General features: G+C 40.6%; 1 protein-coding gene across 5 annotated transcripts in view; it reads left to right on the forward strand.

The window, feature by feature from the left end:
* oxr1a (oxidation resistance 1a) overlaps positions 1–21,042 on the forward strand; it is a 145,265-nt gene extending 124,223 nt beyond the window's left edge. For 2 of the 5 annotated variants that reach the window (XM_051076229.1, XM_051076231.1), the window contains 11 exons: positions 1,504–1,656; positions 3,082–3,266; positions 5,046–5,705; positions 8,080–8,247; positions 10,519–10,684; positions 13,950–14,030; positions 15,360–15,485; positions 16,637–16,789; positions 16,952–17,047; positions 18,560–18,633; positions 18,961–21,042. In XM_051076229.1, the coding sequence (XP_050932186.1) occupies positions 1,504–1,656; positions 3,082–3,266; positions 5,046–5,705; positions 8,080–8,247; positions 10,519–10,684; positions 13,950–14,030; positions 15,360–15,485; positions 16,637–16,789; positions 16,952–17,047; positions 18,560–18,633; positions 18,961–19,096 (1,998 nt within the window). In that variant the 3' untranslated portion in view covers positions 19,097–21,042. Of the gene's footprint in view, positions 1–1,503; positions 1,657–3,081; positions 3,267–5,045; positions 5,708–8,079; positions 8,248–10,518; positions 10,685–10,713; positions 12,258–13,949; positions 14,031–15,359; positions 15,486–16,636; positions 16,790–16,951; positions 17,048–18,559; positions 18,634–18,960 lie in introns of those variants that run through there. The other 3 variants (XM_051076230.1, XM_051076232.1, XM_018682435.2) reach the window with 3 other exon arrangements.
* Positions 21,043–21,814: the final 772 nt, after the last annotated feature.

Consider the following 21,814-nt stretch of genomic DNA (forward strand, 5'->3'; position numbering starts at 1 on the left):
TTTCTCTCTCTTTTTTAGTTGTTTTGGCTGCAGTTTCTGCCCCTTTTTTGCCTCCTCATCTGTGTTTATCCTGTTCCTCACTTCTTCTCATCCTTCCATCCAATGTCTCTTCCAATAGTCATTCAATGTCACAGACAGTCCATCCTGCAGAGCATTGTTCAGTCAATCAGGCCAACAGTCAGGGCTGTCCTACAAAAGGTCCCCAAGTCATGAAGTTGTCCTTGTGGACAGTTATTCAGACAGACTTGAGTCATTCTCTCCCTGTAGCTCAGACATCGCATGGCAACAGGCCGGTGGAAGAAACACCAAACTCACCACACCTCATGTTTACAGCCCAGCACACACACCATCTGTGGCAGATTGCAGTTAGCGCACGTTAGCTACCACAGTGCAGATGAATAGGCAGTAACAAAATTGCTCTATTGTGTGTGTGTCAGTGTAAAATAGAACAACTTACTTGAGACAATTTCAATTCCTTCTTGGCTGTGCAGCATCTGGCAGTGTATATATATATATGTACATATACATATACATATACATATACACACACACACACACACATATATATATATATACACACACACACACACACACACACATAATAAATGCTCCTCAACATTGCAGTTCTGCTAGTTTTATATATATAAATGTATCTTTATAGACAAATCCTCTGTGCTCAACATAATTGGGACAGAATATAGGAGATAAATGTAGGGATATATGTGCATTTTTATGTCTTATTATTACTTTTCAGTGGTTTCTCTGAGTTGATATGTCCACTTTACGTGCCTTGGCACATACAATTGGTTTATTCTCCATGCACATGAAGAATTCACCCATGCACACCCACACAACCACATAGATTTGTGAATTTACCCTTGACTCAAGGGCACATAGTCTCTAATAAAATAACACTAACTAGGCATCAAGTTGTGCAAAAAAGCACAATAATTAAAGCTTCTGTCTCACATGAATGTTTTTCTCCTAATTACCACTGTGAAGCTCAGGCACACAGGAGGCGTATTCATTTGGCTCATCATTGGGTTCCTTTTAACCTGATTGTCCCACTGTGCAGAAAATATCTGTTTATATATAGATAATACATTTAGAGACTCAAACACATTAGTTTGATGAAATGAGACACAAATTAGTTGCAGCCATGTATCACCAAGTGAACCAAGCTATGCCTGTTCAGCAGTGCTTATTATTTAGTCTGTTTGGTTGAATGTTATTCAGAGATATAGACATCATGCATCCCTATAGATATTTATGTGCAGGCACTAGAATAAACCTTTCAGCTTTTACATTTTTGCTTTTGTCAGTGTAGTATTCATCACTTGTCATTTCACTTAACTCCTGATCATAACATCTATTCTTTGTTCTTTATTGCAATCAATGACAAACTACAGTAGTCCAGTTTAAAAGTATGCTAACCAAAGCTGTGTGTTTCCTACCCCACCTCGATTACACCAATATCTATACCCGCACCCACCCTGCCTCCAGGACTCTGATGGCCCACCTAAACCAGAAGGTGTTCACCCTCCAGTGTTCTCTGCCCTGCGCCAGTCCAGAGTGGTGTCATCCACCTCCGAGGAGGAAGAGGCCCTCACGGAGAAGTTCCTCAAGATCAACTGCAAGTACATCACTGATGGAAAAGTAAGATACAGTGCCCACTTATGTATGTGCGTGTGTATGGGTGCGCTTGTTTAAAGTCACACTGATATACCCTCATGGTCAAGTTACACACGGACTGATTCAACAGAGCGTTCTGCTGGAGTCAAAATAATAAACCACAGACAGCAAAACTACCATAAACTAGCCCCAGTTTTTGCCCCTTGTGTGTTACCACTACATTTGAGCTGCAGAGCTAAGCATCTGATTTTCCGTCACTAAACATGACAGATGGAGTAAGATTAAATGAATCAAACTAAATATATAAACATACAGCAGGTCTGCCAGCAGCAGGTACACAGCACACTTCATACTTTGAAGTATTAACTGTTAATGAGGAATTATTAAACAAACTGAAATAATAATACTGCTCTTACAAAAAGCATCACGGTAAACGTCGGTAAAACTGTTTACGTCAGTTCTCAGTGTTTACTTCTCTTTCGTGTTTTCAATTAATCAACCATATAAATATCAAATGCTTCTTTTTTATATTCAGTTCTGAACTGACCATAGCACATTCCACAATAATACAGGGAGCAGAAATAGAAGTAAAGAAATATAGGAATTTACAGCACAATGATGATGAGTTTCAGTTTTTCACTATTGCAAAAACTCAATATTCTGTAGCTTTTTGGTTGTTCATTCTCAGAAACATAAATGCAGTCATCACACCAAAATAATGTAAATAATAATGTAATTATATATTACAGTAAATGTTAATGTTGATGCTAATAACAGGCAGCCCCTTCTCCTCTTCTCTATCTGATAACTTTCTTAAGGTCTGATCTGACAATAACACAGATAATACTGTTGTTTGGCCTTGGTTCTTGGAATTACATTCTAATTTGCTTCTTTTTTTAACCTTTACAACAATAATGAATAAAAAACAGGTTAACAGGTTTTAAAAACACACTCGCTGGTCAGGCTTGGTGTATGTTGGTCAGGTTTGATTCAGATCAGGCAGGATGGCAGCCAGCTACCAGGATGTCGTACAGTGAAATACTCACAGAGTCCACCCAGATGGTCCATCACTGCCTGTGCGCACCATGTTCACTGTGATATCCAGGCAGCTGTCCTGCTTTCAGACACACACACACACACACACACACACACACACAGATCCATGGTATTGAACCACTGCTGATTCACTCCCAGGTACCAAATGAAAGCACTGAAGTGGTCAGCGCTGCCAGTCAATACCTTCTACTTGATTTAGGACATTTGTGGTTGCAAATGGATTTGGCCTGTAGTTGTTTATGTGACAGAGGTGCTTTGGATTATCTTTTGTGGGAGATAAAGATGCTATGGCGTTATTTTATTTATTTTTATCTCATTTCATTTACTTATAAAAAGTACCAGTGGATCTCATTGGTCCTAACACTTTCCTCTCATTACCTCTGTTGTTGTCAGGGAGCAGTGAGCGGGGTGTTGCTGGTGACACCCAACAACATCATGTTTGACCCTCACCGGATGGACCCCTTGGTTCAGGCCCATGGGTGTGAGGAGTATGGCATCATGTGTCCTCTGGAAGAAGTGCAGTCTGCTGCCATCTTCAAGGAAATCACCGACCCCAAGATCAGAGAGACTGTCCCTGAGTAAGAGAGAGCATAGATATACTGTATGTGCACGTTCTGTAGTAGCAGACGAAGACTTCTGTGTGGACTACACATGTAATCATTTAAAGTATATGCAGCTACAAAAGTCAACACTGACCTCTAACTCTGATTTACTCCTACATAGTCTTATTCTTACGGTTAGACATGATATCTCTCTCCACAGTTTAATTCCATGAGTCTTTCTCCCACTCTTGCCCTCATAGAAATGCAGCAACTTTCTTGTAATCAATGTAATTCTTTGCTGCACCCATAGTCAGCTTACATCAGGAACCAACCAACAGTTTGAACCCTTCACATGCTAAAATAAAAAGGAAACTGCAATTACACCAGGGTAAATGAAGTATGCCTTCACACTCCTACGTTCTGATTGCTCACCTCTTTATGCAGTACGAAGCAACCACTTCAGAGGATTCACTTGTGTTTCCTCCCACAGATCTGTCTGAGTTTTTATTATTATTTTCTCTTTTTTTTTTTTTTTTTACTTGATTGTTTTAGTGTTGTTGAAGCCAAATTCATGCAAGGGTGAATATGGTGTATCATCAGGAACCCTGTGGAGTCATTTTTTTCTGTGTTTCCTGGTGTTAGCAGGCTCTGGGCAGAGCTGTATTTGGCTGGTTGAGTGTTGCCGACAGAGCAGTTATTGTGCCGGCAAATGACTGTTTTTTGTGCCAGGCCCAGCTGTTTTCTCAGCTGTGATCCATTGTCTTTGTCTCCTCTCTCTTCTCTCCCGCTCATTCTCTCTGCTGACCTCTCTCTCTCTCTCTGTCTGAACACACAGCTGAGCAACAAGTGCTTGCAGGATTTGATTCTGTGCATTGGGATGGTTTTATAACTGTTTTGTCTTTCTCCGTGTAACCTCATTAGAGTCTTTCAAAGACAAGAATTCCATAATTTGTTAAGAATTTGATAGAAAGAGAATATACCATTTATCAAAAATGCAATTAATGCCACAGTATTTATGCATTTCAGGGATGCCATGTCTATCTGTGCTTGTGTTTTCAGTGTCTGGACCTGCTGAATTTTCATGTAGCTGGGATAATTGTGCAGTGTATACTATGAGAAGCAGTGCTGAAAGTACAGCATGCATACTTCTACAACAGGATTGGCAGGTCAAACGGTGTTTACCATTCCCTTGAAAAACTGAAGGACTTACAATGACGTGACAACATGTGCGATTTAAACCACTAGACTTGCTCATATTCCTAAATCAAAAGCACTTTTTTTAAATGAGATAAAGTCATTTGTGGGCTACACCTTTTTGTTGATGTACAGATGACTTCAGTTTTGCTTTAAATGCCCCACATGTGTCACTTCAGCTAATGTATGTTCACCACAACAGCCTGTCAGTTGTGCAGGATTTTCCTGTTTGATCTAATGACATTTTTGAGTTTGACAGTGTGTTTTTTTTCAATGTGATTGAAATAACTGAAATATTTTCTCATTCAGATACTAAATTTTCTTGGTTTTCCATCAAAAATAGTCCTAGTCAGCTGTTAAAACTGGGTCAAGCTCCAGTAACACTGGTTTCCACATTTCCAATAATGCCGCTAGTGTCTTTGTGTGTGATAGATACTCATGTCTTTCAAACTCTATGGCCCCAGTGCATAACTTGGGCTTTCTGTAAAAAATTTCAAGTCTCAGTCCCAAGCTGGACAGGGTTATTTTCTCAGAGATCACACTTTTTTTTTTTTTTACAGGCCACCATTAACAATAACAATTCCTTGAATGTCTCTTATTGCCTCTCTTTCATGTTTCCAGTGACCTGGAGCCTCTTCCAGCTGAAAGACATCCCTCCCAGCAGAAGGACCCAGAGCATCGCCTTAGGGAGCCAGGGGCCAATGACAGCGGCAGCACGGCCCCGCGCAGCACAGAGGGCTCCATCTCAGAAGACGTCTTCACTGAGTCTGAGCTATCCCCGATCCGGGAGGAGGAGCAGGCGTCTAATGAGGACCTCCGCCTGGACAAGTCCTCTGGCGCCTCCACGGAGTCTGTGCAAACCGTCACCCAGGTGGAAGCCGTCGGCACCGGTTCCCAGGCCTCAGGCAGTGCCCATGGCTCAGTTAGCCAGCCAGAGGAGCCCCCCGCGGCGAAAGCAGAGGACAATCCACCAGACACTGCCACAGAAAATAATAGCCAGTCCCCCATGGGATCCAAGCAGCACAGTGTAGAGAAGCCACCAAGCACACCCACTACCACCAGCAGCAGCACTAGCCAGGCCCAGGGTCCCAGCAGCAGCTCCTCTCGCCCGGGGTCCCAAAGCTCAGCCACCCCTGGTGCCACAGACACCACCTCCGTCTCAGCCAGTCAACAAGGGGATGCCAACGAGGGGACAGATATCTCCAAAACGGACACTATGCAACAAAGCAAGGAGGAAAATGTGGAGGAGACGCAAAAGGAGGGCACACAGAACTCTGCAGAGGGTAAGCATGCTTACTTAGTAAAAGTTAGAACATGTGCATGTCACAAATACACATGAAGGACATTTCAGGTGATGAATCTGGCTTGGTGTTCTTTTAGCTGCAGCTCTACATCCATATTCTTCTGAAAACTATCAAAAAGATGTCTCAGGATCACCTCTCTTGTGTTGTTTTGTGATAACCTTTCCATTTCCACTCTGCCTTGCTGCTAGTAATTGGAATATAAAGACGAAGGGAAATGGCAGCTTCTCTGGTGTTATCGGCTTGCTGGAGCTAGCTAGGCTGTATAGGGCTTCATGGAGCTCTTTGATCTCTGGCTCTGGTGGTCTGGGCCACTCCTCTAGGCGATAAGCTAAAGCCTATCAAACACCACAATGCCACAAACACATCTACCACCCAAAGGGGAACCACAGTGACGATTAAACCCAACATCAAAATGTCTTCTGAAACAACATTCAGTGAGATGTTATTTATATGTTACATCCTTCTCTGGTGATGATTTCATGTGGATTAAACAAATACTCAATTCCACAAAGCTAGCAATAAACTTACTTATGTCATCATTTGTATGTTTAAGATGAAAAATAGAGATAGTTGTAAGGCATAATATATAAATACTTACATATACTTTCAAATAGCATATATTTACGTGCAATTTTTCAAATAAACAGTACACCAAATTGAGGAAGAAAGAAAAGAAATGCTATAAGCCCCAATGCAGGATTCTTTTTTTCTTAGTTTCTCCAAGTGACCAGTAATGTAATCAGTTAAATTTATTAAAACCCTGCTGGAATAGTCAAGCACAGGACACACACAGGCTTGAAAAAGGTTTTCAGTACATTTGAAAAATCCCCTCAGTTCTTGGTTTTACCAAGGATCCTATACAAAGCTCTACTTGCTGAACATGGTATAAATTTTAGAAAGATTTATTACCTCCCATTCATTTCATTGTGGTATAAAAGTCAACTTAAAGCACTTCACATGCATCACAATCTGCATCACAGTGAATAAAGTGTGTCTTGAGTGCTAGCTGCAACACAGCAGGCTGTTCAACTCAAAAAGAGTCCATAATGATTTACTGTCCTGTGAAGTTTGATCTCAGTTTGTGAATGTTGTACTTTGAAGTAAATGGCTTTCAGATTATATAAATTAGGAACACCTTAAACACACCAGCAAGGAGTTTTAAAAGTGTCTCTTTTCTTAGCTGAATTACCACACAGTGATAACATCACTCTGTAAAGGTAACAGAATGTTTACTGTGATGAATTACCTACCTGAAGCAAGATTATGTTTAGTGTACTAAAATTAATGGAAAGCTGGCACTGCTAAAACTCTGTAACTACTGTAAATAAATAATTATCAATTAGTACTCACAGTAATAGACTAAAACACCCTTTAATAATATATGGTTGTTATCTGACAGTCTGTCACACTCACTGACTCAGTGTCAGTGGAATCCACTCTAGTTGGACACGTAATTGTGATTGCAAAAAGATTTCTCTCTCCCCAAGAAGAAACAGATCAAGACAGTGGAGAGAGAGATTCACCATTTTCTCCCCGGCAGTTATTATCACACAGAGAGCTAGAATGCAAAAGCAGTTCTAATTCCCAGGCATCTCAGCAGGGCTGCCCTTTATTCTGTGTACATTAGCCCACAAAAGTAACAGCAGAAACTTCCAAAACAAGCTGCATTAATACTAAATTAATGCATATTGACAAATTCAATTTGTCCCACTGAGCTGTGTTGTCTGAGCAGATTAATATTATTTAGCTTGTTATTACTATCAGTTATGTGCTGCCCATCCAGGAGCTGACAGTATGTTCCAGTGTAATGTTACTGGCACAGTGATTTCATTCAGCATCCTGGGGCTGTGACCTTATAACAGACAATTGATAATGTACCATGGGCAGAAGACTTGGTGCCACTATCAATTATGGTGTGCTACTCCATTTATTTCTGTCATCTGTGCTTTTTCTGCCAAAAAATGACTAATGCCAACTGAAATAGCCAGTAAACAGAGGATAGAAAACTAGGTCACATAAATAAAGCAAGTATTATGAGGAGAATGCACAGTTCTTCAAGAAGATGTGTTTTGCTTTTTCAGATGACAGACATTTGATATAGAACAAAATGCTTGTGTTATCAAAGGAATGATATGACAATTACTTTCGTGCAAGAGGTAAAAGAGAAGATTTATACCACTCCCATACCCGAACTGTGAATATCCAGACATAAAAGTGGTATCAATTCTCTCATTTAATTGTTGGCAGTTGTCAGCTAAAATGCCAGACTGTTCTTCCAAAACTATTTGTCTTGTTATAATGGCCTAATCCATATTTCATGCCTCTGTGACCATGTGATTATTTCCTTTTCCGGGTACAGGGTCTGCAGAGAGGCGGAAGCACCGCTCTCACAAGTTCCTGTGTCTTCGGGTGGGGAAGCCAATGAAGAAGACATTTGTTTCCAATGCCAGCGCCTCCATGCAGCAGTATGCCCAGCAGGGAAAGAAGCACGAGTACTGGTTTGCTGTGCCGCAGGAGAGGTTAGTACTTCTGCCCCACCTCCCACTAACCCAGTGCACAATGCATTTGAATAGAAGTAAATCAGTTCTGTGGTAACTTGAGTAACAGACTTTAAAATCATGAAACCTTGCTGTGCTGTATTAATAATAATAATGCAATGCAAAGTGAACCCATACGATCCTTATATATTCCTAACAAACCACAGCAGTCAGCTGAGTTACTGGGCCACCTCACCTCCAGTCCTTTTAATATTTGAAACCAATCAAATATGCATTCTTTGTCAGGTCTGACTCCCACTGCGGCTTCTGCCCATCTCCCTTTGCTGCCTCTGCCAGACAGCAAAATTATTTATTATTCATTCACTCTGCAGGGAAACAGACACACACACTTATTTCTATACTGGGGCACACGTACAACCCATGCAACACCAAGGATCTACTACAGCAAATTCTCTGTGCAGCCTCTCTTCTTGTATCCTCAGAATGCATTTCACCCACAAAGATGTTTGTGAACTTTTTCTGACCTGCACTGAAATTTGTAATGTTTCCCATCAGCTGAAAATAGCCTCGTCTTGTTTATGTATTTCGTCAAGACGCATCACACTGTGTGGATGTGCAGTTGCCAAGTCAGCAGTCGTCATAATTGCATTCGAGTTCTTCACACTGGAAGGAGACACATTACAAGAAAGCATGTGCTTCCACACGAGCTGGATAATGTGTTTATGTGGGGAATTCATTTTTAATGAATGTAGCACTAATAGCTTAATTTGAAGAGTCACTTATCTATATAAGCTATTCCTTTGAGCCAGATCTGAAATTGATTGGACATAGCAGAGTCGTTGGTCTCTGGCCCCAGCTAAGAGTGGTTACATTCACTGTTTTTTCAAGACAAAGGGACAGAAACAGACATGATCAGTTATCTGATCAGTTATTTGACCAGAGGTGCAGCACACATCTTTGTTTTCAGTACATGTGCATATACATATGGTACTCTCACTGGCTGCTAATCACATTTGAATCAGACAAACAGGTGTGTCCTTTTTATTCAGTCATGGTCCATAAATGCTTCTTGGTTATGCAGTGTGTTGAGTGCCTGAGTGCAGTAATGACACTGAAATCCCCCTCACCTCATTATTCACTATGAACTTCAGAAGTCTTGCTTGTTAAAGCATTGTTGTTTTCATCCACAGGTTGCTTAGCAACAGTATTTCCCACCTGGAAAACAAGTTTGCTGCGTTGCACACTGCTCTTGGGAATGATAGCCTAGGGACATGGCAGGTTTAAAGCTAGTATTAAAAGTCAGGGCTCATACATGTTACTGCTCTTTTTTTTCTTCTTCTTTTTGGCATTGCAAGAATAGGATAAGGTGTGTGGGAGAAATGATCATAGGCTGTTCAGACTGACAACACACCAGTTCTTAGTTCTTTTCTTCAGACACTGCTAGACCCTCTGTAGCTTGACCTAGATGGAAGGTGACCCGCATGATGTGTCTTTAAGTGTGTCCTGGCAGTGGTGTGGGAAGAAAGGGAGGCTATTGAATGAGCCATATACAACCATGATGGTGAATACAGCTCAGCCTACTGAGTCTGCCACATCTCTTTCATGTCTACCAGCCATTATTGTATGACACAGGCTGTCTTCTCTATTTGTTTGCTTCCTCATGGGTTATGCTTTACTGTCTTATAATATCCTAAACTGTTTACATGGTAGATATGAAAAGGCTTCCACTGCTGCTACAGGATTGGTCAACAGTAGAGGGGGAGGGGCAAAATAATTTGTTTGGACAGCTACAGGAGATAATAACATATCCACCATGGCTAATTTGACTGTTTTTGTACAGTCTCATCATTCTCATCAACTTCATTTTTAACTGTTCCTGTTACCTGCACAAGACCAAACATAGTGAAGTTCTACAAATAAATGCTAATGTTGCTCTGTGTCTCCTTGATTCATGAATCAGCAAATGTGCATACCCTAACAACTTAATAAGATAATAATATGTGAATTTTGTGTTAACAGCTTATTGCACTGCCCTGAAGTGGTCAGTGCAAATTCAATGAATGAGTGTAATAGAAGAGTATTTGTTCCAAATTCAGTTACTCCTTCACAAGCCTCAAACAAGTGAAAGATCCTTGTGCAGTGTCTCTACGTGTATTTGGTCCTCTGTGTGGGCCTTTATATTTTAGAGACATTGAATGATGCATGTCAAATGATTTTGTAAAAGAAAATCTCTACAGCATTTAGAAACCAAGCTTCTTCTCTCATAGTTTTTTTCCATGTCTCTACCCCCAGGTCAGACCACCTCTATGTATTCTTCATGCAGTGGAGCCCAGACATGTATGGTGAGGGGGTCAGGGGAATGGGACAAGAGCCTGGGTTCATGGTTGTCAAGAAGAATGAGGTGTCAGAAATGGCTGAGGACGAGCCCATCACTGACCTCAATGTCAAGGAATGGGAGGTAAGGTCTACAAAGCTATAACTGCTCACTCACCGTGCTTAAACTGCACCTGTTGTGTTGCAGATATGGATTAAGTATAGTTCTTCACTATGTATTAATCCATAACCTGTGAGGCCATAATATTATGTGGTGTATCGTTAAGTTTACTGTTATATGTTAGATTACATGCTAAATAATTGTGTTGATTTGCTTTCATTATGCAATGCACAGTGTAAATGTATTGTGCTGATCTTGGTTTTTAATCCATCAGAAAAAGTGTAGTTGTCAAGTTCTGTATTCTTTTTCTGTATTTTGCACTTTTGTGTACCGCTGCATATTTCTTGATTTGATGGTAAATTTTTTGTGAACTTTCTATCACATGTAAGTTATGTAAGTTGTGTGAACACTTGCTTTGCTTGGAAATGTGTTTCTCTGAACTTCCAACCAAAGTGTTTTGCATGTTTGTGTAATTGTTTACTCTTCCTAGTCAGTGTGTATTGTAGTTTCATCACATGTGTGACTGTCACCGGTGTTGGTCAGCATTTGGCAACTTTTTTTTGCTAAATGGCAAAAGGCTATCACCATTATGAGTTGCTCAGCATATGCAAAGAATGTAATCAATGAACAAGTAAAGTGGTTTTTGGTTATGAAATCCCCTACTCCTGTGGCAATGATGTGGGTTCAATCATCCTTCCTTTTTTGTATAAATGTAGATTCAAAGGTGGAAGTAAGACTAGGAAGCATGATGGGGGTTACCCATCTAGATTTTCAGCACTTTTAGCATGGATGGGTTTTGGTCAAATGAGATTGTTTACAAGCCTGTAGATAATGAAAAGGATGCATTCATTGTATGAAGAAACTGATAGGATGGAAGCAGTGGCCTGGATTTAAATTTTAATGTAAATGAATGATGTAGGAAACAAAGTGGACTGATTTGTTTGTCCCTGGACTTCTGGCAAACCGAGGCCACATGATCCATTACATTTGAATAAGTAAAAAGGAACCTGCTGCTTCAGTTTTTCCTGTTGACAAATGCACAAATTTTAACCAACTCTTTCATGGAGCTTTCAGGAACAAAGTTGAAACAGAGTTTTGTCAAACTTGAGAGTTTTGTTTGACAAAAATGTTATCAAATAGACTTGAAGACTAAATTAGTGTTATTAAGTTTTGTCGGTATTTATTTGATTTGAACTGTTCTCCTAATTTTTGTCACTCTGGTGAATTATGAGTCAAATCTGTAGAAAATATATCTCACGGGACAGTGCTGGCACTGTGTCTTTAAATCCTGTCAGTTATGGGACGGGTCATTATTTTTAACCAATGGGAAGCCGGTTTCCCTCCTGTTCCTCCTGTTATTGGATTTTAGCGATGTCACACAAATCATACGTTGTAGAGACCCCACCGGAAAAAAAAATGTTGCTATTTTAGTCAAGCAGGCTCCATACCAACTCTGGTTGCTTGTCTCGGGGCTACACGGGGAGAACTTAAGGATCTGTAATGTGACTTTCCAGCGTCAGCCTCGCCCAGAAAGCAAGACATGTTTTCTAGGAGGGTGAAGGACCAAGAGACACGGCTGACCCCAAAGTATACATGTGTATGTGCCTCATGCTTCGTTCATGTATTTGGTCTCCAGCGATGTATATTCTTGCATGTTTTCATGTTGCTGTTGTTGTTAGCAAGCCATGCTAGCTCACTTGCGAGGCTAACTAGCCTGCTAGCCTTTAACCGGTCCGGTCTAGTCCAGTGACTGGTGTTAAACAAAGTGACCACTATCTGGCTGTTTGGCAGTCGGGACAGTGTTCTCATCTGTCTGCCCTCTTGGCACCGTGTAGTAGGATGTGTGTGGCTCAGTTAACTGTCTCAAAGTTCCCAGGATTTGTGGCAGTTGGAGTATGTAGCTGCCATAGTCATGCGCAAGTTTCTTCAACGTTAACTACAGTAGCACATATTTTTCAGAATGATCACATACAAGTGTGGTGAATCGCTTGTTACATGGCTGCTAATTAGCCAGTAGCGCTGTAAGACACAGCACTGACCTCACTGGTCACATCCAAATGCTGACCTTTTTCATGACATTGATTGACATTGATCTCCTCTGATAAAAGGTATTTGATTCACATTGAAAAGTGTTTCTGCAGCTGGCTAGCATGCTGCTAGCTTACCCGTTTTCAGGGGACAAATATACCAAAGTGCCTTCAGCTGAAGGTGAAGTGAGGCACAGATGCATTTTTTATGAGGGCTGTAGTTTACCCTCTCTGCTGCATTATTGAGAGCTGTAAAGAGGGAGCTTGTTACAAAAAAAAGTTATTTACACCAGTAGCAACAAGGTGAGTGGATTGTCTTAGCTGTTTGAGGAAAAAAGTAATTAAATGTAGACTGTGGCATGAGTGCTCTTGCAGTGTTCATTAAGACCCTTGTTTGAAGATCTAATAATTTTTGAAAGGTAGACTCCTGTATGGCTGTGTGCATGTATGTTTTTGTGAGTTTGTTTATCTCATGCATAAGGCTTTAAATATTTTTGCTGTACTCAGACACAGTGGACTATTAAACGCCAACGTCTGTTCAGTGGCAGAAGCTCTCGATGGAGTATGCAACAGCGTGGGGTGTAACTTTGTTGGACTGTAGCCATGCCTAGTAGGTCATTGTGTTGGTCTGTCTGGGCTGTAGTTTTGTGGATTGTTGTTCCTGACAAACAGAGAGTGGTTTAATGTTCATGGATTTGGCAAGTATTATTGCATCAGCTGGACCTCAGCTTCTCTTTGTTGTTGTTGTTGTATGTTCCAGCATCAAAATCTTGTGGATTTCACAGCCTCTTCACTCTCAGAATTTCTTTAGTTTTTTGAGTTTGGGTTTGACTTAAAGCAAGGTTAGGTGTTTTAAAGTTTGCTATTCATTGCAGTGTTATTTCCATCCTTTGGTCTAACCTGGTGTTAGCTTATCAATAAACAGGCTTAAATCTAAATCCAGTGTTTAGTTAGGATGGCAGTTTTGTCAGACCTTTTTAGTATAACCACGGCATCTAATGACCATAATATTTAACATATTACACAAACATGCAAAATGACTGCTCAGAAATATTCCACGCCCTTCTCTTTTACACAAAGTAAACTCTTTAGAGTGGCTTTAAGCCATCTTTGAATGGAAATCTTTGATTTCCAACACTTTACTGGAAATCACACTACTTAGTGTGCATAATTCCTTCCAAAACTCATCCTTTCCTTCCCCTGGCCAGCAATAGAACTGGCAGAGTTTTATGTACCACCTGTTCCTGTCTTTGTACTACCAGGTAGTGTCTCTGACGGAGTACCACCGTCGGATTGATGCTCTAAACAGTGAAGATCTGCGCTCGCTCTGCAAACGACTCCAGGTGCCCTGACCAGCCCTGTCTGCCCCCTCTCTCTGCTCTGCCCTGTCCTGCTGCTGTCCACACCAACATGGTCTCCCTTAGGCTCCATACTACAAGCTTTAGCAGCAGCTGCTGTTGCATATTAACATCAAAAATACATTTTCCCATTGCTTTAGATAAAAGATTGAGTATGTTTCATGAGTGCTTTTGTTCACAAACCTATTCAAAACTAAACTGAGAATAACTCAAGTATCAGTCGAGCATTTTACTGAAAACATCTTTATCAACTCATTACAGAAAAGTTGGCTTGTTTGGAGTGATGAGGTTTTCACGTGACAGTAGCCTTATCTCCATGTGTCAGGCTTTCCCTCTTAGACTCACTGTGATGACGTTTTTAGTGCCAGCCCAATGCAGTAGTCTAGTTATTAGCTAGTTATCATAGTTATCTGTGTTGGCTAATATGTAGTTTTTATATAGGCCACACAGAAATGGGTATGTCTGTGAGAAATTCCCAGTAGAGAAAATTTGATAATCTTTGATAATCAAATGAGTTGGATATAAGAATGTGGCCTGCATGAGCAAAAAGCAACAGACGGACAGAGTATCAAAGGACAAAGAGATGGTGTGTTGGTGAGAGGGTGGAAGTAAGACTCCCCTGACAGGGTGAATGATGTTTTCTGAGGACAATGCAGATAGGCCCTATTTGAATGAGGACTGAAACATGAGAGCATCGCAGCCACCAGTGGCGAAGCGCTCCACAATCAGCCTCTGTTATCGAGAAAGATAAATAACCCAAACAGTCCGTTGGTCAGAGAAAATGTCAAACAGTAGAGTGCAAATTATTCATTGGCTTGATTTCCTATTCACTTTGCATTCTCCTCTCCCAGACAATGTCTCTGCCCGCTCTCCCAGTTCTGCCAAACCAGTCCTAGTCATCTGGCATTGGAGAGTGGCAGGAAGATATTCAGCTGTCATCATCAAATTGTTGGATTACCAGTGTGTTGCTAGCAAACACTGTGTCTATAATTTTAGCAGGAAAACTGCTAGATTCAAAACACATAAATGTCGTTTCCTCATGTTACCTGTGTAGTTGAACCCTTTCTGCTTTGTAGAGTTTGTTACCTATTTTAGTCTCAATCTGTGTAGAAATAATTAAACCTTCCACAGGTTTCAGCTTGTTAGTGGTTACTGCTGTAGATAACCTTACAAGTTTACCTTTTGTATCAGCACCCTAATACAAAGCTATAGATTGTTGACAGTAGTTATAACTGAACCTATCCAGTATCAGCTCAAGTTACACCACATAATGTTAGTGTACAATGCATATCTGACATTTATTTGTATTTCTAGATCACCACCAAGGAGGAGGTGAACTCCAAGCATGGCACATCCATCAAGACAGATCTGGAGCCAGAAACATTCAAACCCAACCTCAGAGAACCCAGTGACCTCCTGGAGGCTGACCAGATAGAGAAGGTACAGGCTGTTGTACAAACCTGTTCTGATGAAACATTACCTGCCAAGTAATATGTAATTATAACTATGTTGATCAAACTGTAAAGGTTAAAACTAAGAATTTAAAAAAAAAAGAAAAACCAACGATGAACTAATCCTGCGAACAAGTATTTTGTATAAATCCAAAGCCTGATAGAGCTTATTTCTTTCTGCCATACAACTCCATTGATGTTAAAAAGTTATTACAAACAGTCCATAAAAAATAAACAGTTTACTTTTGCTGATAAAAACTGCAGTGCCTAGCTGCTTTAAAAAAATTATTTATCAAATATTATTTAGCAGTACAATGGCCATGACAATGTTGGCAGAAACCTAAATAATCAAAGGAAATAATGGTACATATGAGAAACACATGAAACAAACAGTTTTGACTCCCAAACCTTTGTTGTTGATTGAGGTGTGGTGTATGCCTTGCAGGCATTGCACACACACAGCTCCAAATGAGCCCCAGTTGGCATATTGACCAATAGATTGCCAATATGCGGCTTCCTTTAATCACCCTGAGGATGGAGCTCTGAGCTCAGGCCCGGCTGACAGCGGAGCAGAGGTGAGCCCTGTTGGGGCTCATCTCCTCATGGCTTTGATTCCAGCCTGCCGATTACACAAGTGCTTCAGTTCCAACCACTGGAGGATGTGCTGAACCAACAAGAAAAGACCAAAGAGACTGATGAGTTATTGGAGAGCGAGTTAAGAGTTTAAAGGCCTTTGTTTCATACAACACAAAATGGTGCTACGTTTTGTAAAAAGTTGTCACTTTAATTCCATGTTTTAGTCTGTGTCTGTTTTATCTGTCCATTAAAATGACGCATACACTGCACTGCTCCTCCAGCAGCTTTGTCGGCTTTATCTCCCCATGCACCGCAGCCACTGTTAATCCTTCAGTCTGTCAGCAGCAGGGCAGCGGGCTCTCTCAGGGAGTGCTGGACCTTTCTTTCTCATGAGGCTGCTCTGTGTGTTTGGAGCCCTGTTACTCTTCTTTAAACGCCAGATGGTGTTAAAAGGTCACTGCAGATGTAATTGAGCATTGGTGACTGTGGCCTTTCTGTTTTTCATTTCCTTTCTCTTTTTTTCCTTCCTCCATCCTTCCTTTTTCATTATTATTTTTTTCACAGCTTGCTAGGAATCTCCCACCACGGACCATTGGGTACCCATGGACATTGGCCTTTGGCACATCAAAGCATGGCATGAGCATTAAGACACTGTACAGAGCCATGCAGGGCCAGGACACCCCAGTGCTCATGGTCATTAAGGACAGCGACGGCCAGGTAAGCTGCGAGTTCAACAGAAACATATTGTAGTAGTATACTGTAATATGTTGGAACCAACCTTTTAGCATTTTTTAGCAGTAATAATTTAATAGTAACTTTCTTATTAATGTAAAACTTATGTCCAGAGTCTACAATAATCAGTTCCTCTTGTTTCACCAGGTATTTGGTGCGCTGGCATCTGAGCCCTTTAAAGTCAGCGATGGTTTTTATGGAACAGGAGAAACCTTCCTCTTCACCTTCAATCCAGAGTTTGAGGTGAGTGGCCTCCACACTATGAAAATTTAGTGTCCCTTTGTCTCTGTTTGATATTACACTCGGACATTCAAATTTAGTTTTGTTGCTCTGCAGTATACTTTTCGCGTAGTGAACATCCAGCAGACCTTATGTATGTGTGTCTGATAAGACTTAGAAGCTGCATTAATCAATGTTTTATATTAACAATGGATCAAATGTCCATGTGGTGGGAAAGGTGTCAAACCCACTTAGACCCACTTAGAATTCTCACCTATCACTGCAGTGCCCCGCTTGTTTCATTCTCACTACTCTCATCAGCCTTGTTTCCTGCAGCAGCAGGAAAATGGTTTACAGTGAAAAAGCTCTGATAAACCAACCTCACAGTATCTGCCCAGCACCAAAAATGAGAAAGCCCTGCAGCTAGCGGGTGAACTTAGTATAGCATTTAGCATGTGCTAGCAAGAGCTAGTTCTTTCTAAAAGCAGACTAAATATTGGCCTTACATGTGTCAGATGGCCAGAAACTCAACTTCACATGAATGCTAATTTTTGTCAGTGTCTGTTGGATGGGTAATAGGAAACTATAGCTATATCAGTGTTATAAGGTGATGTCAGTGTTTACAGCTTGTTCCACTGCCCCCAAGTGACCTAAAAATCAATCAATACTGTGCTGAAATTCATTGTTTTTGTGGAGCCAAGGCAGTTTCTGAACACACATACACATTTCCAACACACTGCTATTGCGAGAAACTGAAAACATTTTTGGAAAACAATGTAAGCATAATAATATGCATAATTTATGCTACATAACATTAGCAAAGTAACATAACCAGACTGCTGTGTAGCATGATATACCATATAAGATCTACACTGTGGTTAAGCATAGTCACAGCAACTGTACTTGATGCATATAACTGTCAAACACACGCTGCTCTCTATACGTTATGATAAATATCTATATATCCTCATACATGATACAATTACAAGTGGGTTGTTTTTTGGTCTTTATTTGGCTTTTTGCAACTCATTGTTGTTTTGTAACTTGCATTCTTGATTCTGCTCTGTTGTGTTTTTAACATTGAGCTTTACACCTAATGGATTCAGCCCAGGGACATTGAGATGAATAGGCTGAAAGACACAAATTGACTGCACCAGTTCTGGCTGGGATTGCGTCACTATTAAGAGCTTACTCCACAAGAATAGTTTGAAAGATGCTACAATCACAAAACTATTCTACACATAGTGGTTTTAATCTCTTAATTAATGTCTGACGGCCCCTGTCAAAGAACCGATTGATCTGTTTTGAATTATATGTTGGTGTGGATTGCCAGGAATATAGCAGCCTGATGATGAGATATTTCCTTCGGTTGTGTCTGAAAGTTGTAACTAAATTATCAGATGTTAAATTTGAATCCTCCCACAGAGGTAAACATGCGTGTGTTCTATTCTCCTGAGGATAAAGACTATTGGAAAGAGAATATTAGATTATGTCAACAATGAATATGTCATGTCTTCCCTATTGTGTCTGCAACAGGTGTACAAATGGACAGGTGACAACATGTTCTTCATCAAGGGAGATACAGACTCCTTAGCATTTGGTGGAGGAAGGTGAGCCCCAGCTGCTTTTGAAGAAAACAGAATAACACAAATCATTATTTATCTCTTGTCACTGAATCTGATCATATGTGGTAATATTTAAGTATGGTTTATTGTGATGTCCTAAGATTTTTTTTGATTATGGAGCCCAGAAGAAACTAATAAGATACAATATCCAGCCATAGTGATACATGCACTTGTATCATGTTATGTTAGGCTAAATAAAATAATGCTATTTACAAAGAAATAATCAATTCTGGAGTAGACCCCGTAATAGCCCAGGACTCCTTGGTACTTTGAGATAACCTGATTAAAACTGCTTGTCCTCTTCTCTCCTAGCGGTGAGTTTGGCCTGTGGCTGGACGGAGACCTTTACCACGGCAGAAGTCACTCCTGTAAAACATTTGGGAACCCCATGCTCTCAAAAAAGGAGGATTTCTATGTGCAGGACATAGAGATCTGGGCTTTTGAATAAGCAAAACATTGCATCACAGGGAAAAGCAAGTCCTGCAAAGGGCAAACCGAGGAGTCCTCCTCCTTTAGAACAATGGCAATGTCCCAAACCTAACTGCACATCACCAGGGCTCCCCAGGCCGGAAGCCAGCTATCGGATGCTTGTTGTGCGTTACTACTGCAGTTATTACGGAGCTTTTTTTCTTTGTGAAAAATTACCTTTGTGTGTATCTTGTTACAGCCTTGTGCAGCGTTTTTGCAGAGCAGGGGGAGTGTGTAAAGCAGTGACAATGATGGTGAAGACTGTAAAATGAGGTTGTATCAGAGGGGTGAGGAGAAGGAAGAAGGAAATTGATAACCAGGCCTTGAAGAAGAAAGGACCATCGGAGCTCCTCTTTCCTGAGAGGTGGTGAAGATGATGGCGGCTGAGGTTTGGGACTGCTGGGAGAAGAGAGAACTGCCCTACTGCTACAGATTGTGTATCTGAACTTTACAGAACCTCAAGGAGTCCCCGACACCCTCTCAAACCCCCTAGAACTTTGTTCATTCGGTAGGATGCTACTCACTGTGCTGTCAGCCTTGACGGAGAGAGACCCAGTTAGAGGGGGGGAGGGGGAGGAGACAAAAGCTGATCACATTCCATTACTCTTGGTGATGGCGGAGTGTCAAAGTGAAGTTGTGATTTGTGGTAAAAACACCAATATACAAAACACATCAGCAGCAGGATACGATGACACTTAACTCAGAGAAGAGAGAATATTTACAGAGGGTGGGAGGGGGGTTAGTCTTTTTACAGTACAGTACAGTTTTGGGTTGTCTTCTGAGGCTAAACTTATAGAGTATTGTGTATTGTAGTCCTCCTGTTGTTCACTGTCATAGCACACCATCTGAAAGCACATAGCTATAATCAGATCACCCATCGTCGTAATGTTCTGTTCAGTGGGTGTACGTGTGAGTCCAGCTAACACCAGCTCCTCTCACAGGATGCTGGCTGTACTGTTTGTAGACAGTAATGTGTTGCAATAGATTTGTGGAATATGCAAATAACTGTCCTGTGACCTCAAATACCTGCAGGTCGTGGCACTTTTGCCGCTGCCTGTTGCTCTTTCAAGAGAGAAACTTGTAAAGCTTTTACGTCTTGATACACAATTGCTTTTCTGGGTATCATTTGAAAAGCCTGAGACGTGGTTAACTGTTTTACATGCATATATGACAATTATATATTGGTATATATGATTATATATGGATTTATATAATCATATATATTTTGCTGTTAAGTGTGACAGTGATCTATTTGTGCTGATATTTCAGCTGTTACAATATAATGTATATTACCCTGTAAATTAATGTTAAAATAGTAGATTTGTTCCTATATATATATATATATAAATACATAATGCTATATAAATATATATATATATAATAAAGTGTGGATTGGTGGGTTGCTTCTAGCACTTTAATCTGGTGTAAAAGCGTCAAAACCAGGTTCTTAGATTCTCTTAGCAGTAGCTGTACAGTACTTTTTTGTTTAGATCATTAAGATGTTAACTGTTAGTAGAAAGCTTGCTGCTACCAATATCAATAAGGGTATGCCCTAAATGCTCTGTGTGTCTAAAAAGGAGGATTACTCTGAGTAGGAAGGGGGGGTTGAACGTGGTTAAACGTGGCAGAAGGGCTCGGTTTCTCTCCTCGTGTGGCTGTCAGGTGAGTCTCAGTAGGTACAGGTAGGTATACAGGAAGACTGACCTCTGACAGGCAGATGATGGTGGGTGAAGGGAAGTGTGTACAGTACGTAACCCTCCCCCAAGGAGCTTTCTTCCCCCCTTTCTGGTCTTCCACACCAGTATTTGTGTCCTTGTGGAGAGTCACAAAGAATAATATGGATAATTCTTCCAATTATTTCACCAGAATACAATGTATCAGTGATGTATAAATAACAATAAAGCTGAATTAATTGTTGTAACCTGGGATATGACTGAATTTTGACGCTTCGTTCTTTCAGTCTGCAAATAATATCTTCTTGTTCTCCGTACTTACTTTGTAACCATGTAGGTTACAAAGGCATATGGAGTCTGGATTGTGCCACAGGAAGTGTTGTTAAATAATACTTTTAGCTTAGCAGAGTCTAACTCCTGCTGCTGCACTGTAGGTTGGATTTAGTTTCATTCACAAGCAGAGACTGATTACACATTTTTAATTATTCAATTGAGCAGTCATTGAGATCAATGAAAGAGTTATGAAATGCAAGCTGTAAATTTTTAAGTAGAAAACAAATTAATTCTGACATGGAATATAACAGGCAGACAAGTAAATACATTTTAGATATCAAAATATGTTTATAGGCCTTGGGGAGAACTACTGTATACACAAGAAAGGTTGTGTAATGCCCTCTATGGCTCTGGAGGGAGCTGTGCAAAATCTGAGATATTTAGTACTACCAATCTCTTGTTAAAACCAACCCAGATATATAAGGCTGCAGCAAAAGACTAATACCAAACTAATTCTGTAACTCTTGCAATCCTAATTCATTATGTTCTACAATACATTTTCCTAAACAACAATGCAAAAAGCACAGCAGAGTAACTTAATCCAGTCCTTTGAGAGTTGGAACTGTTGTAGAGGGGTGATAACCTGGGCCTCTCCTCACAGGGCTCCTTCAGCTGTTGGTGAGTGCCATCTAATGGTCATATTTGTTAGTGTTGGTCAAGTAGTGTTGAAACTTAATTTGGTATAATCCTTT

This window comes from Lates calcarifer, linkage group LG15, assembly GCF_001640805.2.
Source record: "Lates calcarifer isolate ASB-BC8 linkage group LG15, TLL_Latcal_v3, whole genome shotgun sequence".
Taxonomy (NCBI): domain Eukaryota; kingdom Metazoa; phylum Chordata; class Actinopteri; family Centropomidae; genus Lates; species Lates calcarifer.